General features: G+C 36.6%; 1 protein-coding gene across 1 annotated transcript in view; it reads left to right on the plus strand.

The window, feature by feature from the left end:
- The window catches only part of COL25A1 (collagen type XXV alpha 1 chain), a 513,961-nt gene that overhangs the window by 325,228 nt on the left and 169,288 nt on the right, over positions 1–19,445 (plus strand). Inside the window, exons 6-7 of the mRNA XM_058294312.2 lie at positions 11,666–11,692; positions 11,837–11,863. Coding sequence (XP_058150295.1) covers positions 11,666–11,692; positions 11,837–11,863 — 54 coding nt within the window. The remainder of the gene's footprint in view (positions 1–11,665; positions 11,693–11,836; positions 11,864–19,445) is intronic.

Consider the following 19,445-nt stretch of genomic DNA (forward strand, 5'->3'; position numbering starts at 1 on the left):
GCTGCCTGGACCCTGAATGGAATACATGCGATTTACCCAGAAGAAAAGCAGCCAGAGTCTTAGTGGTGGACATAGTAAGTCTGATGAGAAGAATACATCCAGGAGGAATGTAGAGTGGGCAGTAGAGAGGGACTGCAGGAAGCCACATCTGGAGATAGAGAGGGCAAGTAGTAGCTAAAATCATGGAAATTAATTATATTTCCAAGAGAGTGTGTGTAGAGGGGAAGAGAAGTGGGGAGGTAGGGAGGAGAGCAGTTAGTTATGAAGTACAGGAAGAGAAAAGGATCCAGGGAAGGAGACTGAGAAAACCCCATCAGACAAGAGGAGACCCAGAAAAAAGTGCTGTCAAAAGCTAAGGGAGGCATGATCAGCCATATTAAAGATTGTCACTGGGTTTGCATTTAGGAAGTTATTTAGTGACTTCAGTAACTTGGCAATTTTCAAAGCAGTAGTGCCAAGGTTTGAGAAACAACTCAGTATGGAAAACTTTCTAAATGTTTGGAGTCACAAGCAGAGGAGAAACAGGAGCCAAAAAGTATCTGCATATGTTTGAGATATGAGAAAAGAAAAACTTTCATTGACTCCAAGAGATTGTGCAAAGTTGTTTTATTCTTTTTGCTGTTAGTCATGACTCCTTTGAGCTAGTAACATGAGTGAACAGTCAATAAATTGTAGTGACCCCAGAAGGCATGATTTCTGGCTGAGCTCAAACTCATCCTCATAAGCATTAATTGGAAAAATGCTGGACATATACTTATTTCTGACTTCTTGATCATCATCATACTTTTCAGAAAGTACTAATTTTAGCCCTGAAGTCCTGTTAAAGACCTCTGTTGCAGGAAATCTGCTAATATATTTATTGGATACTTATCATGTATAAGGTGGTACAAGGTTACACACTTGAATTAGGAAGAGAGGAGGGGAAGGGAAATAACATTTACCAAAGACCATATGTTCTTTTAATTGCTTCCCCCAATTCCCATACGAGGTAATTACTATTTGCTCCATCTTACAGATGTGGAAACTGAGACTCAAAGAGTTTAAATACCCGTCAGAGGTCACACACTAATACTTATTAGTCAATGTTTATTACACTTGCCCTTATTCCTTTCTCCCTTCCCTCAAGAGCCTGGTTGTTCAGTAAGAGGCACAAATATCATATACAGCAGGATGGGCCAAGTTTCATAAGAAGGTACAAGTACTTTAGGAGTACAAAAAAAGAGAAAGAGCATATCCACAAGAGGTCTAGTAAAGGCTCAGGGATTAGAAGTCACTGAGATGAGGCGTCAAGGACTGACTGTTAAGACAGTGAGATTGTGGGGAAGGTGGAGAGGGAAGGGGATGTTCTAAGCAGAAAGAAATGCATAAGCAATGGTACAGAGAGTGACAGGGGTGAGGGCCGTTCTGAGAATAGCTGGTATTTAAGTCTGGCTGGAGGAGAGGATCCTTACAGGGAAATCAGGGGAGATCAGGCAAAATGGAAATTCAGGAGCAGTTTATAGAAGATTTAGGACACAGTCAAAAGTTAATACTACATTTTCTGGGAATCTGAACCAGTTTCTAAAAATTTTACACCATATAACTTGCAAGAATTTTCAAAAAACCTTCTCAAAAGGAAGAGAAAAGAGTGTCATAAACTGACATAGACCCATCACCCAGCTTCAAAAATTATCAGTCGCTAATATTGTTTAATGAATCCCTTTCCCCTTGTTTATTTTGTTTTGTTTTGGTTGATGTTTTTTTAAAGCAATGTCTAAATATTATACTGTTGCATTTGCAAATACCAAAATATGAATTTCTAACCAGATAGGGACTTTAAAAAACATAGCCATTGTTTTATTGTCAACCCTAATAAAATTAATGATAATTCCTTAATATCATCAATACCCAGACCACATTTAATTTCCTCCAATTGTCTCAAAAATATCTTTTTACAGTTGGGTTATTTGAATCAAAGACCAAAGTCTACACTTGACATATAAGTGTTAAAGCTCAAGGCTCTTTTATTCTATAAGTAGTCTTTTCTTTTTCTTTTTCCCTGCTGGGATGGTTAATTTTGCATGTCAACTTCACTAGGCTATGGTGCCCAAGCTGATCAAACATTAGCCTAGATGATGCCATGAAGGCGTTTTGTAGATGTGATTAAGATCTACAGTCAATTGACTTTAATTAAAGGAGATTACTCTTGATAACATGAGTGGGTTTCATCCAATCAGTTGAAGGCCTTAAGAGCAAACTCTTAAGTTTCCTGGTGTGATGGTTTGAAACTGTATGTACCCTCCAAAAAACATGTTCTTAAGTCTAATTCATTCCTGTTGGTGTAAACTGATTGCATCCAGGACCCTTTCATGAGGTTACTTCTTTTAGGGTGTCACTTACCTCAGACAGGATGGATCTTGATCCTATTACTGGAGTCCTTTATAGGTAGAATGAAATTGAGACACTGAAAGAAAAAACCACAGGAAGAAAGAAGCTGAATGGAACCCAGAGGAGAAGGAAGAGAGCAGGAAACCCGTCCTGGGCTTTGCCACGTGGCAGAGGAACCAAGCACCACCAGCAGCCAGCTCCAGAATGCTACCGTCTTCAGGGAGAAGGCGCTCCTTGACGGTGCCTTTATTTGGATGTTTTCCCAGCCTCAAAACCATAAGCAAATAAATTCTCATTGTTTAAACCAAGCCATATAGTGATATTTGCTTAAGCAGTAGAGAAGACTGAGACACCCGGAGAAGAAGAAATCCTTCCTCAAGACACATCAACTCTGTCTGAGTTTCCAGCCTGCCCACCTTGGATTTCAGACTTACTAGACTGCAAACTTGCATGAGCCAATTCCTTAAAATCAGTCTCAACACATATATCCTATTGGTTCTCTGGAGAATGCTGACTGATGCACATCATTGATTTTTTAGGACATTTGTCCTATTGAGAGAGAATGTGCCACCTTCTGAAACAGTCTAATTATTTTCTCATGGTGTTATTATCACACCCCCCATCTGTATTTCTTGTAAAGTGCTAGCTTAATTTAAGGTTTTATTAGGTTCAGTTTCAATTTTTAGGGGCAATATTTTATAAAGGTGTGGTATCCTTCCTATTGCATTATAACTGGAAGCACATAATATTTGGTTCATCAGTGGGTCAAGTGTTGGCCTGATTCCCAACAACATTTCAGCCAATGAGTTTTGCCTCCATCGAGGATCATTGCCTATAGCAATTCTTTCATTGTGTGTTGCAGAAGAGGCCCCTGAAGTTTTTGGGTTGAGGAATTATAGGTTCAGAGATGTGCTTTAACACTAATGGAAGATGTTGTTAATGGGAGAAAGTATGTGTGAGGGAGTAGGGTATATGGGAATTCCCTATATTTTCAAAGTAACATTTATATAATCTAAAGCTTGTTTAAAAATAAAGAACCCCTGTCTCAGATTAAATAAGAAAAGAAAAAAAAAAAAAGAAAGAAATGTGTTTTAGAAAAACTAATCTGACAAAATTACAAAGGATGGAGTAGAGTGAGGAAAGACCAGGTAAGTCTTGTTGGCTATTCTAGTTATCTAAAGAAGTAAGTTTAGGAGTAAGGGTGCTAGCATCAAACATGAAGAGGTGGAGATAGATTCAAGGGATTTTGTGGAGAATGAAATCTATAGGACTTGGCAGTAGAATAAATTTACTAAATCAAATATGACACTGAGGTTTTAGGCTTAGAGAAGCAGTGGTATCTTTAATGAAAATAGGAAAATCAGGAGTCATAATTAACTTGTTGCAGAACTCTTGAAGTTTGGTTTGAGAATGTTGGGTTTGAGCTGACAGTGGAATATCTTGGCTTAGACATCTGGTAAGCAGTTGGGAATGCAGGATTGCAGCTTGGAAAAGAATTTAGGATATGTCAGGTAATAGTTAAAGTCTTGAGGGTATATTCGATAGCTGATGAAGGGAGTAAAGTGAACAGAGAAAAGATTCAGACATACAGTTGAGCAATCCCAACATATATGGGCTTTGTCAACCCTTTCTCCCCAAAGTAGCAGTTTATTTTGTTTTAGTTTAGCCCATGAGCACTCCTTTCCAGGGCCCTTCGAGTTGGCTGAGCTATTTCCTTTCCTGTAGCTCAGCTTTCTTCCTCCTAATGGAAAGAAATGCCCCCAAGACCAACGTGTATTTCAACTCAGGTTCCTTTACTTTTACCAAAACTAGACTGTAAAATTTATAAGTTCTATTCTTTTCTGCTACCATCCTTTTCTTTTCCCAAATCTGTTTTCTTTTTTTCTATGACAAACCTATTCCTTAGGAAAGTTTGGTGGAGACTGAAAGGAAGAAGATAGGGCATTAAAATGAGGGGAAAAAGGGCAATGACAACGTTTCTTCTCCTTTTCTTTTGGAGAAGGAGAATGGCTGTGTTTAGGAAGACTGAAGGAAATAATTCAAGGGAACGGTAAAGAAAGTAAAATAAACAGCAGGGCATGGTTGAGGAGAAGGCAAGAAGATGAGTAGGTACAGAGAGGAGGGTGAAAATACAGAAAATTCTGGAAATAGAGGACACAGAACTTGCAGAAGCTCCTATTAAAAGATTTTGATCTCAGTCATCTTTCAGTGACGAGGGAGCTCAGCGGTAGGTTGGAAGTTTGAGAATTATGCATAAGCCTCTCCTAGACTTAACTGACAGTCACATTTTTCACTTCTGAATATCTACTTAGACTCAAACTGATATCCTATCCTTATTCCTAAGTTATGCTTAATTACCCTTAATAATATCAATGTTACTTTATAAGCTAGTACAGATGAAGCAAAGAATCAAACTAACCTTCAATCCAGCTTTCTTAAGTAGCCTGGCAAAACTATGTTGGGAAATTCTATCAGGAAAAATGCTGAAATAGAGGACTGTAAATTAAATCCAAGGTTTAAAGATGGATGCACCTCTAAATACATTGGAACAATATTAAGGACAGTAAGAGTATTGTTGCATAGCTTATACCATTAGCAGTGAAACCGCGGGCTACTGTGGGCATTTAGAAAACAAGGTGATACATTCTTTCCACAAAAGAAATGTTTAAGATTCTAATCTTTCACCATTGAGTTCATTCTATTTTGACCTCTTAAGAATAAGTTTTTAAAAAAATTGAAAAGTTAAACAAAAAAATTTTTCGCAATGTCTTAAAAGATTTAGGTGCAAGGAACAATAGTAGGAAGGGACCCCTTGGTTGTGAATGGCAAGAGCTGTAATTTGGCTGCATTTCATTTGTATTGTGTTGGAAAAGACAGCCAGAGTGAGCGTCCCTGATCCCTGCTGTTTCATAAGCCCTTAACTCCATTGAGCTACATCAGTCTTACTTTTAAGGGTCCTTTTTTAACGTTTGGTTTTTCTAAATTTTCTTTTAGTGCTAAACCCTACTAATTGTTTCCTTATGGCAGCTGCTTATGGTTTAAGACTGATCATGGGCACATATAGTCCCTTGTTCAGAGCTCAAATGAACATCACAAAAGACCTTATAGTTATGATCTCATGACAGAAAATACCCAGAAAATAATAGCTGTGAAAATTAGTTTTCTAGTAAGTGGAACTGGTTTTGATATTTTAAATTTCTGTGTACATGCACCCCCTTTTCCACTTGGTCTCTCTCAATGTTCAGTGAAAAACGAAAGGTGTAAAGTCTGAAGCTATAAATCAGTTTATAGCTTTAAGTCCCTTCCCTGGCTTAGCAGAGTTTGGCACTATAATAAACACAGTTCTTCTGCAGCAACTCTGAATCTGGTTCTTGTATGGTTCTTGATATGTTGCTCCTTTGAAGACTGAGAGCTTTATTGCATTCTTCTCTTTCTGGTTGTTTTAATTCAGCAAGATTTGGTTGAGCACCTGATCTGTGCTAGGAGTGAGTAGGTAGTTCTAGGGCCTAGAGTTTGCTTTATTCACTGGAGTAATGTGGTTAAAACTGCAGTGATTTGGGAGGGGGGGGTGAGGGGGAAATGGGGTTGGTTGTATAAATAATAGTTCCTGAACAATAGAGATAAGCTAACTTGAACATGCATATTTTCCAAGTGTTTTCAATCATCTGCCTAGCATATTTCTCAAAGTGTTGCCTTTTGATTTTAGGAAATCAGTCTATTTGTTTACTTCAGCCTATGGTCATGTATCTGAAAAAGATATTTTATTTTACGTTATGTCTACCATGATTAAAAATATCAACTGTGGACTTATTAATCACTACTATAGATAGACCAGGCATTTTACAAGATGCTTTGTGTTTATACAGATGAAAAAACTGAGGCTTGAAGTTAATTAGCCTGCCAAAGATAACATAGGTGATTGCAGCAGGATTTCAGCCTGGATCTATTTGGCTCCACTGCTTGGTCTCTTAACCACCAAGATACTGATCTTGTTGGTTCTACCTCAGAAGGGGTCTCCTAGAGCTAGAACGTCCTCTGCATCCCCACTGCCACAACCTTGATTCAGACTTTCACCAGTTCTCTCTTGGACCAACGCAACAACTTCTCAAGAAGCCACCTTAGCTCTCTGTGCTCTCAGAGTTCAGCATACACACTTGTTCTCTATAGTCCATTATTAGGTCAATGAGAGAAAGGGGTCCAGACTCCAGGGTGTGGTTGACCAGCCCTCCTAAATCCCTCTTTCCCACTGCTATGCGCCTCCTTTCCCAATCCACCTGTGTTCCTCCACCCTGAACTCACCTGGCCCTGGCAGCATGCTGTGCCCTCACACCTACTCATGCTCTTTGCTTCTGCCTGAACTGCTCATCCAGCTCAGGCCCTGTGTCTCTGACCAATTTTCAAGAACCAATTCCAATATGATCTTTGACTCCAGCTCTCCTACCTTCTTTCTTCTCTGTACTCCCACAACACAGCATCTGTTACACTGATGGCAACTTTATTTTCATGTCACTCTCCAGACTCGGAGCACATTGCCTGGCTGATAGTAGGCCATAAATGTTTAGAGAATGAAACCTGCTTGTCCTCATAACTCTATGGTAGTGAAAAGTTTAATTAAAAAAAAAAAGTTTTGTTGTATTTCAATAATAAAAGTGTGTCTGGAATTAAGCTGAACTTATCTACACTTTTCTAGGATAGAAATCAGAGCTCCATTCTTATTCCGGCAGCTCTGGCTGCCAAGAATTCCCAGTGTATGCTTTTTAATTTAAATCTCTGGCAGAATTTAAGGTGTTTTCATAATTGTCCTCTTTTTAAAATGATTACTTCCTTTCCTTATGCCAGTTCAAAATAGACAAAATTTACAATTCTAGTGATGAAAAGCCTTTACTGTGGTACCCAACTTCTTTGAATATATGTCTTCTCCAGCTATATTTTTATTACTTTTATGACATTGAAATCCAATAGTTTCCTGAACCTCATTCATTGTGACTCTCTTTCCTTTTAGTTTGGTCTTATCATTTAATTGAAATCGACAGTACAGCATGGGAAAAGAGCTAAGCACCATAGCTATTTGGGCAGAAATAGATTTTGGGAGGCTGAACCTGGGATAAGTAAAGATCTGTATTTTAGTCTTGTTAATGTAAATTCTGAATTGGAAGTCATTTGGATAGGGGCTAATTTGAAGTTTGTGGCTGCAATTCATGAATAGTTTGCTAGTAAATTAATAATACAAACTATTCTTTTTGCCAACTGCTGAATAACAACACTAATTAAAACTTTATCAACTTTAAGTATTTTAGAGGTATTTGTAATTATATAAACTTATTAGAAAGACCACTGCAAATATATATGCTTATTTATTTATTAAGGTGGTCCTTATAAGAGATCTGTTTCCAGTTTACTGGATTAGAACAGAAGGTCAGGAATCCCGGGAAAGGCCTTATATGAGGCTGTAATCACTCTTCCCTTAGGGCGACTAATTTTATCTTACTACCTTTACGTTGACTTCAACCTTGTTTTTACATCAAAATCTTATCTTCAAATAGATACCAACCAGGCATTGAGACTCTTATCCCAACAACAAATATATCCACTAAATATTAGATTGCTAGCTTGGTGTAGTTGGAAGCAACAAATGCTATTAGGCTTAAAATAATTTCTAATGCAAATATTTATCAATTTGTATTGCTGTCCATCTGTTAATTTATATGAGTAAGGTTTTGTTTTGTTTTTTTTACTTTAAAGGCAAAAAACCCCTTCTTAAATAATGACTGGCTTTAATTTTAAGGGTTAATAATCAAAGAAACTTTTGTTTCATTTGCAATGTTTGACTTCGGAAAGAACCATGGCTCCCCAATTTTGAAATACTACTGTGTTTCCTAAGGTAGCGTCCCTTTCTACATGGAAGAAGGTCCCATTCAGAAAGAAGAGTGGTATTTCAGGCAGAGCCCCAGAAAACACCTGCCACTAATCCTGGTAGCACAAGTGGGGGTCTGGAGTGTCCAGAGGAGCTGCCACAGCTGTGAGTGGTGGTGACCTCTGCTTCGGTTCTGTCTGGAGCTAGCAGGTGACAGGACGCCATTCTGTCTGCTCAGATACACTCCCTTTTGAAGCAACAGGGGTTTTTTTTCATCAGTTACAAATGCAGATTTTCATGTGTTTGTGACGTAAGCATCTTTGCTTATGGCAAGCTGGCTAAAGAACTATAGGTGATGTGTCTGGCCTTGGCATTAGTAACTCAGCGTTGAGAGTCTGTTCCCATTTAGAACTCTGCAAAATCATTTCAGGAAAGCTTTGACCGCAAACATACCATATAACATAACAAAATCCCTCTGGTTGTTTGGTACAACTAGAGAGCTGGCCTCTGAAATGTCGTCTGTAAAAGCAAACAAAACTTTAAAGAGGAGGAGTCTTTTTTATGGGGGTTGGGGTGTTGGAGGTTGTGCAGCGGTTCACAGTAACAGCTGACCTTAAAGTAGCTGGATTTTCTGTGGGTCATTTTTCTTAATGCTAGTATGTGGGAAGGGTTTGTCTGTAACACTGGGCTGTTAGCTTTTCCAGGAGAGGGGCCATGTCTTTCTAAATCTGTTTTACCTCACTATACCCTAGAATATTGGCAAACTTTGGGTGTTTGACCAATGTACGTAGACATCAAAATAGAGTTAACTAACATGCTACTTAAAACTAGAACCTCCATTTTATTTCTTAAACTTAATATTAAGTGTCATCTTATTTTCTTTAGGTTTTTTTACCCCATCAAATATAAAATCCTACTTGTATAGTATTAGCGAGCATTTAGGGTGTGTTTAAAATTACTAATTGGATTTCTTAAAACAATTTTATATTGGTAGGCACAGAGGCAGTGCTCATTACTCACTGATTTACTGAAAACATTAGCAAAAATATTAATGAAAAAACAGAAAAAATCAAGAAAAATAATTTTCTTAGCTTCTATTTTTTAATGGCACAATGATTTTTTGGGTAACAGAAATCATTACTGATTTCATTATGATTCTATTAACTTAGGCCTCTACTTCTAATGTGAGATCTTGGGGCCAGTTTCTATGACCCTGCAGGAAATGCCATCTGAAGACCTTTTGGGGGATACCAGTTGAAAACAGGCATGAGAGCATTCTTTCTGAGGATCTAATTCTAGAGCTGTATCCCAACACTTAGCATCCCAAACTGCTGCGTTTAAAGTCACACATACTGGGCTAAGGTCCTGGCTCACTCTCTTCCAAGAGACCTCTTCAAGCTTGAGTAGTCCATGAGTTTCATCTTTTGGGCCATTAATAGAAGGAAGATGATGATATTTTTCTCACTGGATTGTTGTGAAGATTAAATGCAATATCAGGTGCAAGTTCTTTGCTTATGGTAAAATATACAAAATATGACATGATATTATTATTGTTGTTGTTTTTATTGGTTCACAGCTACTATCAGACATGCCATGACTGAGAGAGGGAATTTGGTACAGTCCCTCTGTAGCTGATACTTAGCAGAAGGAGATATTTTGGTAGGCAGAGCATTCTTATGTGTCCACCTGCAATGATGCTCTGGAAATAAGAAAAGGGCCCTTTACTTTTTCAGAGCCTGGGCTTTACTTCTCATCTAGATTTTTTCCTGATTCCTGGCCCAGATAAGAATGGAGGCAAGAAATTATAGTTAATTCTGAAATGCTCCAGTTCTTCAGGTGGACTAAGCACTGGAAGAAACATGACTTCATCCTGAAGAGCTAGAAAAGGCAGCATTAGTGATACCTCCAGAATTATTTTTTCCTGAAAGTTTTTTTGTTCAAAGGTAAAGGAAATTGCTTTGTGGTACAAGAATAGACGAGTTGCCCATGGAACAAAACAGAAAATCCTGAAAAGACATACATATATATGGTCATCTGATTTCTAACAAAGGAATAAAATGAAGAAAATATACATTTTCTGTAAGTGGTGTTGAGTAATTTGCTATCCGGATGGGAATAAAACATCTTAATTTTGACTTCACATAATACACAACATTAGTTCTAGATGAATCCAGATCTAAATATGAAAGCATTTAAAATAAACATTGAACAACCCCTTCATGACCTATTGGTCTGAAAAATGATTCAAAATGTTCATCAAAAATGCCATCAAGGAGTGAAAAGATAGTCCACTGAGCAAAATAAGATATTTACATTAAATATAGTTGACATATCAAGTATATATAGAGAACTCCAAACTATGTTTATTTCTATCTATACACATAGATATGATATATAATATATAGAGAACTCCCACAAATCAGTAGGACAATTCTCGGAAAAAAAAGCAAAAGATATTAATAGATACTTCATGAAAGAGTTTATCAAAATGACCAAAAAGTGTATTAAAAGGTTTTAAACTTAATTAGTCATCAGGCAAACACAAATTAAAACCACAATGTGAAACTACTACATACCCACCAGAATAATTAAAATGAAAAAAGATGGAAAATGCCAAGTGTTGGTAATAGTATAGTATGGGGGAAATGAAATCCTCATGCTCTGCTGATGAGAGTGTAAATTGTTACAACTACTTTGGAAAACCATTTGGGGTATCTACTAAAACTAAACATATGCATACTCTATAACCTACAATTCCACTACTGGGCATATATCCAACAGAAATGCAAACAATTTTTACCAAAAGACATACTAGAATGTTTATAGCAACATTATTTCTAATAGCCAAAGACTAGAAACTCCTGGAAACAAATGGCTCTCAATAGCAGGAAATAAATAAATTATGATATATCCACACAATGGAATATTATAAAGCAAAAAGATTCAACAACTTTCAAGTACACACAAAATTATGGATGAATTGCACATATATTGAGCAAATGAAAGCAGACCCATACTGTATTCTATTTTTCTAAAGTATAAACACAGCAAATGAATCTCTGTTGTCCGAGGTCAGGATAGTGGTTACTCTTGGTGGAGGGTAGTGACAAGAAAATGTCACAAAAGAATCCTCTGGGTTACTGGTAATGTTCTATTTATTGAGTTGGCTGTTAATGCATATATGTGTTTGGTTTGTGAAAATAAATATATAGCATGTTATACACATATGACATGTGCTTTTCTGTGTATGTATGTATTAAACTATTTTTACATTCTAGCCATATTTACAATTATAGTTTCAAACCCAAATTTCTTTGAGAAGCCTCGTTGACAGACATATCTTTGTGCTCCTTACATGTATCTTGCAACACTAGCTGATATGTTCATGCTATAACATGTTATCAATAACAATTAAATTAAAATTTTTTCTCTTTCTTTTTGCAGGGACCTCCTGGTCCAAAGGGTGACAAGGTAAGAAAATGTGTAGCAGAAACAAAAAAGTTAGTGGATATCCATATTGATATGACCATACTGCATAATATTTCAATTTTTAAAAATAGATCATCATATACAGACTTTGTGCTAAATCTGTAATCTCATCTTCCTACATTGCAGGGAGAACAAGGTGACCAGGGGCCTCGGGTAAGTAGTACTCTTCCTATCCTGGGTAGAAAATTAGTTTTCAGCTCTAAATTTATTGAACGAAAGTACCCCATCTTTGTAACTGCCTTTATATTGCATGGTTTAGTAATGACTGGCAAAATGCCATACCACTTATAAATGAAAAAGCCTTTTAATAGCTAATGTGTGTATCCTTTGCATTATCTTAACTTGATGCTTGTAAATAGAACACTGTTCAATAATTAGCCCTACTGACTAAGGGTCAGAATCACTACTAAAAGTCAACAACCACCACCTTTCCAGTGGCTATTGAGTCCTTCAGAGTTGCATGCATTATTTTGTAGTATAGAGGCCACGTGGATTTCTACTGAATTTGGCCTTTTTCTGCAATTAAACTTCACATGCTATTACTTACATATGTTTTATTACAGAGAATGAAAATATTAATACATTTTAAAATTTCTTATTCTTCATCATAAGTTTGAATTTCTTAATTTTATAGATTTTTTAAGTAGATAAAAGGTGAAAAATACTTTAGCATTCTAGGGTCGTTCTAATATTCTTCCCAAATGTAGCTCTTTTAACCATTATAATACAATGGTGAATGCTTTGTTCTTACCTTGGTAGTGCCAAGTCCTCTGCTTCACATCTGTGCCTTATTACCCAAATGTTCAGACATACTGTTCCAATGATGTAGTGGCTCCGTTCAGACATACCTCTCAATTTTCTCATGTCACTATGCACAAAAACGAGCATTTGGTTAAAAAGAGTCATTTTTTACAGTTGAAAAGCACATTTAATACTTTCAGATTGAAAACCAAAATTATGTGGGTCCTTTTTTTTTGTAAAATGCATTGTGCTTAGTTTATTATTGAATTCATTTTACTGCAAAAGAGACTCGATTGTAAAAGATACAGTTGATGCAAATTTGTAAGGCTTGCAGTTTTATTATCTCATGTTTCCTAAATTAGATAAAATTTATGCTATGATTTACTTTTTCTTCTAATCTTCAGTCATTTCTTAATACTGATATGATGATTATGCCTTAGAGCATTTCATTTCTCATGCCAGTTATTCTAGCTGATGACTAGGTTCAAGCTAAAAGCTCAACTTAATGGTCAAGGAGATTAAACATGATATTTACTGTCACAGATATAAATGGAATAAAACTCTTATAACCTTAAATGATTAGAATATAGCCACTTGCTCTGTACCTGGTGATTATTTCTCATGGCATGTCTCCGTGTATTGAGTATCATTTCTTTCTACACACATATCAAAATCACTCAACTTGCCCTTTCCAGGTAAGAGGGAAACTTTCCATTCTGAGAAATCTTCTTTTGGCAAAGGAAGTGAAGGGGTGGTTCACAGCTTAGCTGTCATCAGTGTGTACACAGTCCTCTTTTTCAAAAAGGTGTGTTGGCTTTCATCGTTCCAAAGAGTGATGATTGATTATAAAGCTAGGCCAAATTTTCTGGATGAAACCTGAAACCATGTGAAATTCACCTGGTTTCATGTTGCATTACAAACTAGAGCTTGGACTTGGTTCCTTGAAAGTTTGGCCAAAGTTCATGAACTATTTTGACAAACCCAGACTGCCTTTCATACAGATTTCAGCCAGTTTTCACACGGAATGGGCCACATTTCACTCAACCCAGGGGCCATTTAGCATTTTAGGTGGAAAGTGGCAAAAATTGATCCCATTTTCCAATGGATTTTGCTTTGTATTGAAGGAATTTGGATTGAATTCATAATGGTGGGCAAATTTTGATAGGTAATAGCAAAGTGTCCTGGGAAATATCTGTGAAGGAGAATGAGAATCCATTGAATTGGCTGTCTTTTCTTGTATTCCTAGTTTAGATAAAAGGAAGGTCATGTTCAGTGCATTTAGAATTTTATAAACATTAATTTCTAGTAAGATGAGTATTAGGTAATTATTATAAAATTTTAACATCTCAAGATATTAAAAAGAAAAGTTTATTTTCCAGAAAAATAAAAAATAAGTTAGAATTGGAAAAATCATCAGTTTAATGAAAATTAATTTTGTCCACATCCTCTTTTCAGGGACACCACTCCAGCTGGCTAGAGATTCTCTTTTTTAAAATGTGGATCTTTATATTTGCATGCTCTCCCCATTTTCATCCTATCATCATTCTTTTTTTTTTAAGGAAGTACTGGGGATTGAACCCAGGACCTCATACATGGGAGACAGGTACTCAAACACTTGAGCTACATCTGCTTTACATCATTTATTCTTAATTCCATTTTTTTTTTTTTTTTTTTTAGCATTTATTTCAAGTGATTTCTTTCTTCCCTTAAGTAACTTAACATTTTAACCTCTAAACTCCATCACCTCAGTTCTTTATTAGGTGACTTTCCTATTCGGGATCTCTACTGTTTTCCTTGAGTATGATGATCTTCATTTTTTGCCTTGGCTCCCCAAGTGTCAAATAAGAATATGTTAGGTTATAGTATATGAAGCAAATTAGGAAAAACTTGAAAAACATATAGAAATTAAGAATTGAAACTATTTCAAAGTACTTGGACATATCGTCAGCAATACACATTGAGCATCTACCCTGTTCAAGGTATTGTTCATATTTTAGATTAACTATAAATCTGTCCATTTTTTCTCTCTCTTCTACTACCACCAAAGTCAAGCTACAGTCATCTCATGTTCTTGATTACTGCAATACTCTTCCGATTAATCTTCCACTTCTACTCTTGACCCTGTATAATCCATTCTCTACATAGCAGCCAGAGAGATTATTACTTTATGTTATAACTTAGATCATATTACTCCCATATTTAAAACCTTAGAATGAAATTCAAACTGCTTTCCTTGACCTCCATGGACCTTTATGATCTGGCTCTTACCCACCACTGTAACCTCATCTCTCGCCAGTCTCTCCCTCCATATACTACACTCTCCATGTTCTTCAAACTCAAGGACTTTCTATTTGTGAGAGTGGTCATCTTGTGACTGGGTCCTTTTTATCAATGAGATTTCACCTCAGATCTCATATCTTCCAAGAGTACTTCCCTAACTTTCAATGTAAAGCTAAAAGTATATTATTTTGTTTATTTAGTTATTTGTTATCTGTAAAATATGCCCTCCCCTTAGAATATAAACTCTACGAGAGCAAGGACCTTGCCTGTTTTGTTCATATTTTCATCACCTAGAATAGTAAAGACTTGATAAATATTTGTTGAATGTATGGATATAATATAATTATATCATTACTGTCCTCAAGGAGCCGTAATAATAGCTGTAGATAATCTCATTGGTATATGAATAAGAATACTATGTGATTGTATATGTTGTACCTTAAAAAGCTATGCCTAGAAGATGTTAGAAAAGTGAACATTTTCTGTTTTAAATGATCGTGGGAGACTATGGAAGAGGCAATACTTGAGGATTTGATAAATGGGTAAACTTTGGAAGATAAAGTGAAGAGGAAGAAAAAAATGATACAAGCAATATTATCAGGTAGGAAATGACAAGTTATTTGGGAACCATAATATTCCATTTACCAAGAGACTAGGTTAAATATGAAAAGTTGTCTCAAGTAAAGTTAGTTGAAGTTATGTTATGGAACATTTTGAATGTCTAGCTTGATGAGCAGTAGGGAGCCATTGGAGATTTTATAGTGCATGTGTTGGTGAATATTAACACTGGGCTATTTAGTGTCATTATCAAAAATTCTTTATGAAAATCTATTTGGTACTAATATTCAGTATGGACTGGAATTAGAGAGACTGAAAGTTGGGTAACCAAATAGACCAGAAAATGTTATCAGCTATCCAGGACAAGGTCTTATGGGTCTGAGCTATAAGGCTCATGTCTAGGCCTTAGTGGAGAGGTCAGCATAGAGAATGGGCTGGCTCAACCAACAATCAGGGATCCAAAGAGGAAAAGGGACACTCTGAGCAGAAAACACAGTATCAGTTGAGCAGTAGGTAGGGGTTGAAGTCTGTGACAAAGAAGAGATTCCAAAGGAGTCATCAAAACATGGAAGAAAGCACCATGTTTCTTTGGGGGCTAGGGCATGGGTGTACTTGTCTCAAATTGTGAGAAATTTGGGAAAATTGCTGATGTTATATAACTAAATGATGATTAGTATGACGTATCTGAATACTTTGGCCTTTCACTCATGATTGCAAGGAGGCTTCACATCTATATTAATATCAGCAGAAAGAATAAAGGAAGAAGAGTCTGTATCAAGAAAACAAAGTCTTTTCCAGGAATTTCGTAGCAGTCTTTTGCTCATTTCTCATTAGCTACACTTTGTGCTACATAGTTGCTCCAAAGCTGGAAGGAAACCAAGGAGAATGGGATTGAAATGAAAGTTCGGTCATCTCGCCAACAGGGTTTACCACAAGTACCAAGAAAATTTTGAGCAAAGAGGGAAAACAAGACTCACACTAGTAGAAGAGATATTAATGAAAGAGAAGTCTTGAAGCAGAGGGTGGGAGATGGATCCTGTCTGAATTGGATTTACATTCAGGACCTGTGGCTATGTGAGGACTTGTGGCCAAGTAAAGAAAAAAAAAAAAACAGGGAATAAAATTGAAAGACACTGAGGTACACAGTTCAAGAAGATTTGATGCTAATTGAGGTGGAGGCTGAAACTGAGAAAGAAAATAAAGATAAGACTGAAGTTTCTGTCTTGATACTTGATGAAAATGACCAGAAGAGAGATAGGGGGATAAATGAAAAGTTGAATTTTAGTTATGTCAAATTTGTAATCTTGGTGAGACATTTCATTGGATAGTTTAGCAAGCAGTTGGAAACATGGGACTAGAATTCTGAGGTATTGTCATTTCATAGCTGAAATGTCACAGAATGAGAGTTGAGACCATAGGAGTAGTAAAGGTGATGAGTATAAGAGTAAGGAGAAAACTAGCCTAGCATAGATCCTTCAGAAATACTCATGTTTAGGAAATGGAACAAGGGGGGAGGGATTGCCCAGCAAAGGAGTGGGAGCATTAAAAAGTAGGAAAAGGACCCTGCAATGTCTTTAAAGAACTATTAATACTTTTTTAAAAATGAGGATGGTCAACAGAATGTTTTTAATTTTAAAAAAAATCCCAATGATGAGGTTTATAAAAGGCCTTTAGATTTGGATTTGGGAGTCATGGAAATTTTTTAAGAGTATATTTTGTTAAGTAGTAGGAGTAGAAGTCAGATTAAAAAATATAAAGTCAACTATCTTTAGATTTTGTTGGTGGCATGTGAGTTAGTGCAGAAAAGAAGTAGGCTAACTTTTTTGGCATTAGCTTTCTGTCAGTGTTCATTGAGCCAATTTTAGATATAACTTCCATAAATATCATTTGGTTTTATTCTAAGAGGCACTATGATAGATTTCCACAGATGACTGCATCCTGACATGAGATTTGAACATTCCTCCTCAATCTCGGAAAGACATCATTACGGATTTGACAGTAAATTTTGAAATTCTTTTTGCAGTTAAACATTGCTTTTCAGAGTCCATTCTCTAGGCTATATGGCTGGGATGATGCTATCAGTCACCATGCCATGCTCTGTTTTCTTCATTTCATCCTAGTAGCTTTGTATTGTAGAGTTTGACTATACCTTGTGTTCAAGCAGAGATTGATAACCTGTTATAAGGGAGAGTAGGGTGATTCCTAGACTGACTGAAAGTTGGACCAGGAAAAATGCCTCATGATAATAGCAGTAGCACTCACTGAACACCTTTCTGGGTGAGTTGCACTCATTATCCCTAAGCCTTACTTCAGCTCAGAAAGTAGGTTAACAGGAAGACAACGTAGGAAAAGAGGATGCACTAGAGGAAAGTAATTGTCCACATGGGCTAGAGTCAAGCTGGGCAGGACTCAAATTCCAACTAACCACTGTCTTTCTCTATTATTATTATAAAGATTAAATAAAATAATATATGAAAATCCCATGATTAGCACTCAACCAAACATAGCTGTATTATTCTCCCTATTTTCAAATGAGAAGCTGGTTCTAAGTAACTTACCCAAATTCACAGAACTGGTAAGTGATGGAAATGGATTCAAGCCCAGGTCTCTCTGCCACGAGGGTTTGCTGTTTCTGCTGAAGTAGACTGCCTCCCGTCAACAGGGAGTTGTGATAAAGTCAGCAACCTCAAGTGGAATGATAGGGGCTACAGAAATATCTGTGGTTAAAACAATGTGACTAATAATGATAAATAAATATGTTGAGTGCTTAAAATTCACCAAACACTCTTTGAAGACATATCTTATTTCAACACCCCTATGAAATAGTTATTTCTATTATCCCCGTTGAATAAATGAGAAAACCAAGATTTAGAAAGTTTAAATCTTCTGTTCAAGGTCACAGAGCCAGTCAGTGTCTGAGTCAGTATTTAAACCTAGTTACTTATTTCCTTTTCTACGTAGTCTCTCATTTATCCTCCTAAGTAATTCTGTCGCTTAGTAACACAAACATTAACATCACCATTGTTATTTTTCTGATGAGTATTGAGCTCAAGTCTGTTGTCCAAGCCCTTCCGCAAAAGACAATGCTAAAAGTCAAACCCAGATCTCAACCCCAGTTCCGCTCTCTTTCTCCTCTAACAAGCCAGCTGCAGGTGATTGCCAGGACCCTTTTCCACTTCGATTCTGAGAGTAAGATTGAAGATGCTCAGAAACACAAACACTAATAGGTAGAGCTTTTTCTTTGCAATCCCGATAGACTGAGTTTTCACAATCCATACGCTGTCAACTCTCCAAAAAAAAAAAAACGCACAGAGGAAGGAAGGACAATCTTGACCCCCTTCCGAGGGTTACAAACGCCCAAGTGCCTTGTTATAATAAAGTTTTACTTCTTAGCTCATTGGCACCAATTTTTAAATGGTATAATATGAAAATCCTGGTCTATTTGCTATTAGTGATTTTTTTTTCTTCAGTGCAACCAGATAAATGAAGTCTGTTTCCTGCTGTTCATACTGCTAGTCACATGTTCTACAAGGTATTTTGTTGTTTCTGCTTTTATTCTGAGTCTTTCATTGCAAAATATTGAATTACATTTTGTGATCAGTAACAGAACCTCAGTGTCAAGTGTATAAGACTCAAGACCTTCTGGGCCTCCCCCATTGTCACCTGTACCCATCACCCATCACCACCACCATCTCTTTTCATTTTTAAAGAGACCTCTTGCTTTGTGCCCAGTTCATAAGGGCTTCTGCCTCCATCATGAACCACTGCCTGGGAGTCGCAATCATATCCAGGGCTTCTTTGTTCATGACTCTTATTAATTTCTATAGCTTCGTGATTTTGAAACATGGCCTTAAAAGTAAGCAAAGTCATTTTCATGTTTAATACTTTTTATTAGGTTACTGTGTTCTGAAATTGTGGAAAATTTATTAATTAATCAAACAGGCAATAAAATGAACAAACATCATGAAGTTATCTTTTGACTGTATATCATTCTTCTATCAGTTGGCTACCATCACCTTGCCAGATATCATAGATCCCTGATAAATTGGAGATTTAGTGGTTATTGGTCTCAACATCATCTGCCAACAGCTGGTTTTAAATGAACCCTGGGTTCTCACAGTTTCAATATGCCACCCAGGAGTTCTGCTTAACTAAT

This window comes from Dasypus novemcinctus, chromosome 1 (assembly GCF_030445035.2).
Source record: "Dasypus novemcinctus isolate mDasNov1 chromosome 1, mDasNov1.1.hap2, whole genome shotgun sequence".
Classification (NCBI taxonomy): Eukaryota; Metazoa; Chordata; class Mammalia; order Cingulata; family Dasypodidae; genus Dasypus; species Dasypus novemcinctus.